At 36.1% G+C, this 3,356-nt stretch overlaps 1 protein-coding gene across 1 annotated transcript; it reads left to right on the forward strand.

Moving 5' to 3' along the window:
- The first annotated feature begins 294 nt into the window (after positions 1–294).
- LOC126191106 (CAAX prenyl protease 1 homolog) lies at positions 295–2,596 on the forward strand. Its single transcript, XM_049931845.1, has one exon. It carries the CDS (start codon positions 478–480, stop codon positions 1,837–1,839), a length of 1,362 nt encoding a protein of 453 aa, XP_049787802.1. The 5' UTR covers positions 295–477; the 3' UTR covers positions 1,840–2,596.
- The last annotated feature ends 760 nt before the right edge of the window (positions 2,597–3,356 follow it).

The following is a 3,356-nucleotide window of genomic DNA, read 5'->3' on the forward strand; positions in this document are numbered from 1 at the left end:
AGTTCACACATGCAACTGCAGATGCCACTAGCTGTGGCGACACTTTCGTTGCTTGTGTGAACCCGGCTTAACACGTAAATCCAAAGTACTGAACAGTGAATCGAGACTGGGGGATTAAAGCGGTGTCACAGAGTTACAGCGGCTTTAACTTCCTTTGCATGGCTAAAAGTGGCGCCACAATAATTGGGGCGTTTCCACACGCAACTTCGATGGTGTCACTCTGTGGTGGCCTAGTGGCGTTACTTTTGTTGCATGAGGAAACTCCTTCTATTCGTGACGTCATGCCTGAATCGCTCTCATGTGTCTGAGAATTTTCAAAGATGTAAAATTCTTTCGCTCTTTGAGAATTTCATGTCATTTGTATCAGTAACTCTGCCCTAAGCGTAATGGGATATCTCTACCGTTGACTAACGTTGTCTGTCGTGGATCGTGTGGTACTGTGGAGTGTGGTGGAGAGTGTGTTTAACGTGGACGAAAATGTTTACAGAAGAACAGAAGATATTTTATGGAATATTGACGTTTATGATCGTAGAGTTCTTGTGGGAATTGTACCTGTCTATAAGGCAGCACCATGTGTACGAACATGCTGTGAGAGTTCCAAATGAATTAAAAGACATATTGACACATGAAACGTACGAAAAGGCAAGGATTTATGGGTTGGACAGATGCACATTTAGCATTGTGAAGGACATATTCGGTATGGTATTATCTGTCGCAATTATGTTGTTCGATGGAATACCTTACTTTTGGGATTTGTCGGAAAGAATTATATCCGCTTTTGGTTACAGTTCTCATAATGAAATTTTGCAAAGTGTAACTTTTGGGTTCATTTTGTATACTTTCAGTACAATAATTAATCTCCCTTTGGTTGTTTACAATACCTTCGTATTAGAAGAGAAACATGGATTCAACAAGCAAACGGTTGGGTTTTTTGTGAAAGACAAGTTGAAGAGTTTTGCAGTGTCTCAAGTTATATTTACACCACTTCTTGCAGCCATGGTTTACATTGTTCAGATAGGTGGTAAATACTTCTTTTTATATTTGTGGATGTTTTCTGTTGTAACGAGTGTGTTTCTGTTAACGATTTATCCGAACTATATAGCACCACTCTTTGATAAATATACACCATTGCCTGATGGAGAACTTAAAACTAAAATAGAGCAACTGGCAGCAAGTATAGATTTTCCTTTGTATAAGTTGTACGTTGTGGAAGGTTCTAAACGATCAACTCACAGCAATGCGTATTTCTATGGGTTCTTCAAGAATAAAAGGATCGTACTTTTCGATACGTTATTGAAGGATTACACTCCTGAAAACAAGTCAGCAGGAGAAGACAAATCTGAAGAACAAGAAAAATCGCCTACTGGAGAAAAGAAGGGATGCGACAACGATGAAGTTCTAGCTGTTTTGGGGCATGAACTTGGACACTGGAAACTGAACCATATACTGAAGAACTTTGTCATAGCACAGCTGAACCTACTTTTCATGTTTCTTGTATTTGGACTAATGTTTAAGTATGATCCTATGTACCGTGCATTCGGGTTCTCGACTGAACGCCCCGTTATTATTGGGCTCATGATAGTATTTCAATACATATTTTCCCCTTATAATGCCATTCTGGGATTCCTGTTGACTATGTTAAGTCGAAAATTTGAATTTCAAGCAGATGCCTTTGCAAAGTCTTTGGGGAAAGCAAAGGAACTGCAACGCGCGTTAATTAAGTTGAATCAAGATAATTTAAGTTTCCCTGTTTATGACTGGTTGTTTTCCATGTGGCATCATTCTCATCCACCTCTTCTGGAAAGACTGAGAGCTATTGAATATAATAAGACTGATTAACCAAAGTGCTTGATTGCTGATATGTAACCTTTCAAGAATATATTTCAGTGTCCAGGGATGACTATAAGTGTTGTGCTGATATGTAACCTTGTTTCAAGAACATATTTCAGTGTCCAGTGAAAGCTGGAAGTGTCATGACTGATAGGAAATTTTTTTCATAAAAGAACCATTTGTGTCCAGAGATGGTGTATTTGTTTTATACAGTTACTAAGACTGTGTGTGGCATAAAACTGCTTTGTGTTTATTGAAATGAATGCAGAGCTGTAATACAGTGAAGTCAAATGTTATCATTATTGTGTAATGTCACTTGTGGTATTTTTGTGGAGACCATTGCACAAAGTCAGTTGCTTACGCAGTTTGTAGAATAAGTTAATTATTGACCTTCAGTCACAGTGATATTCATGGCATTTATTTTAGTAAACACTACCAGAAAAGAAACCAGTGTACACTGTAGGCCTATGTAAGATGCAACATTCCAGAGTCAAAATTGCAGATGTACTAAAATGCACTACTGTGAAAGTGTCTTATCTGTTAGATCAACTTTAGGCAACCAAGATAGCTTCTTTTTAGTACTTCTTTGTCTTTGGAAGACAAATTTAAGTTCTAAAAGTATCATGAAAAGTGTGTGTGTGTGTGTGTGTGTGTGTGTGTGTGTGTGTGTGTGTGTGTTGTTTTCTACCATTATTGTCAATTTGTATTGTCATTTTATGCAGAATGATTTTTTTGTGATGTTCTTAATGAATGAGTTTGAAATGAATTTAGGGATTTGTACTGTAATAACCTCTCTCCTAATCTGATGACATAATTGATAGGCCTAATCGTAGTGCACAAAAAGTCTAAAATTGTTTTGCAGCCATGAAGAGCAGGTTGAATACAGCTATAGAAATAAAAATGTGTCCTTTATAAACAAAACTCTACATACTTGCTTTGACAGTCTTAACAATGAAGTATAATTTATTCGTTTCGTGAAATACAGGTGATAGTGATTCAATTGGAGTACAGGAGACACATAAAAAAATCATTATTACAACTTCACTAATATAAAACTAGAGTTCATAATGTTGAACAGTATTTAAACATTAAATTAACTCTTTTTGTTAGACATTCATACATACATAACAAAGTAGTTGATAAACTATATCCTGCTCAGAGTAAGTGAATACAGCTGCAGCTTATTAAAAGGTGAGTGTAAACATCTAAGATAATGTTCGAAGTTGCAGCTTCTGTTTTGTATATATTTATATGCAATGACTGTTAAGAATCATTAGAGATGTGACACAATCAAAGGCTTGATCTTAAAAAATGTTTATTTGTGTAGGCCTATGCTAAAACTGCACACATACAGTGTGTTTGAAAGATTACTTGAAAATCACAGAAAGAGCTCTCAAAGCAAAACATATATTAACAGTTTTCTAAAGCAGTTCAAAAACTTAATGTTGTGTAAAAGCATCTGTTCCACTAAACAACGTACATGAAGTAACTTTTTACTCTTCTCTTTGTAACTCATTATCACTATC

This window comes from Schistocerca cancellata, chromosome 6 (genome assembly GCF_023864275.1).
Source record: "Schistocerca cancellata isolate TAMUIC-IGC-003103 chromosome 6, iqSchCanc2.1, whole genome shotgun sequence".
NCBI lineage: Eukaryota > Metazoa > Arthropoda > Insecta > Orthoptera > Acrididae > Schistocerca > Schistocerca cancellata.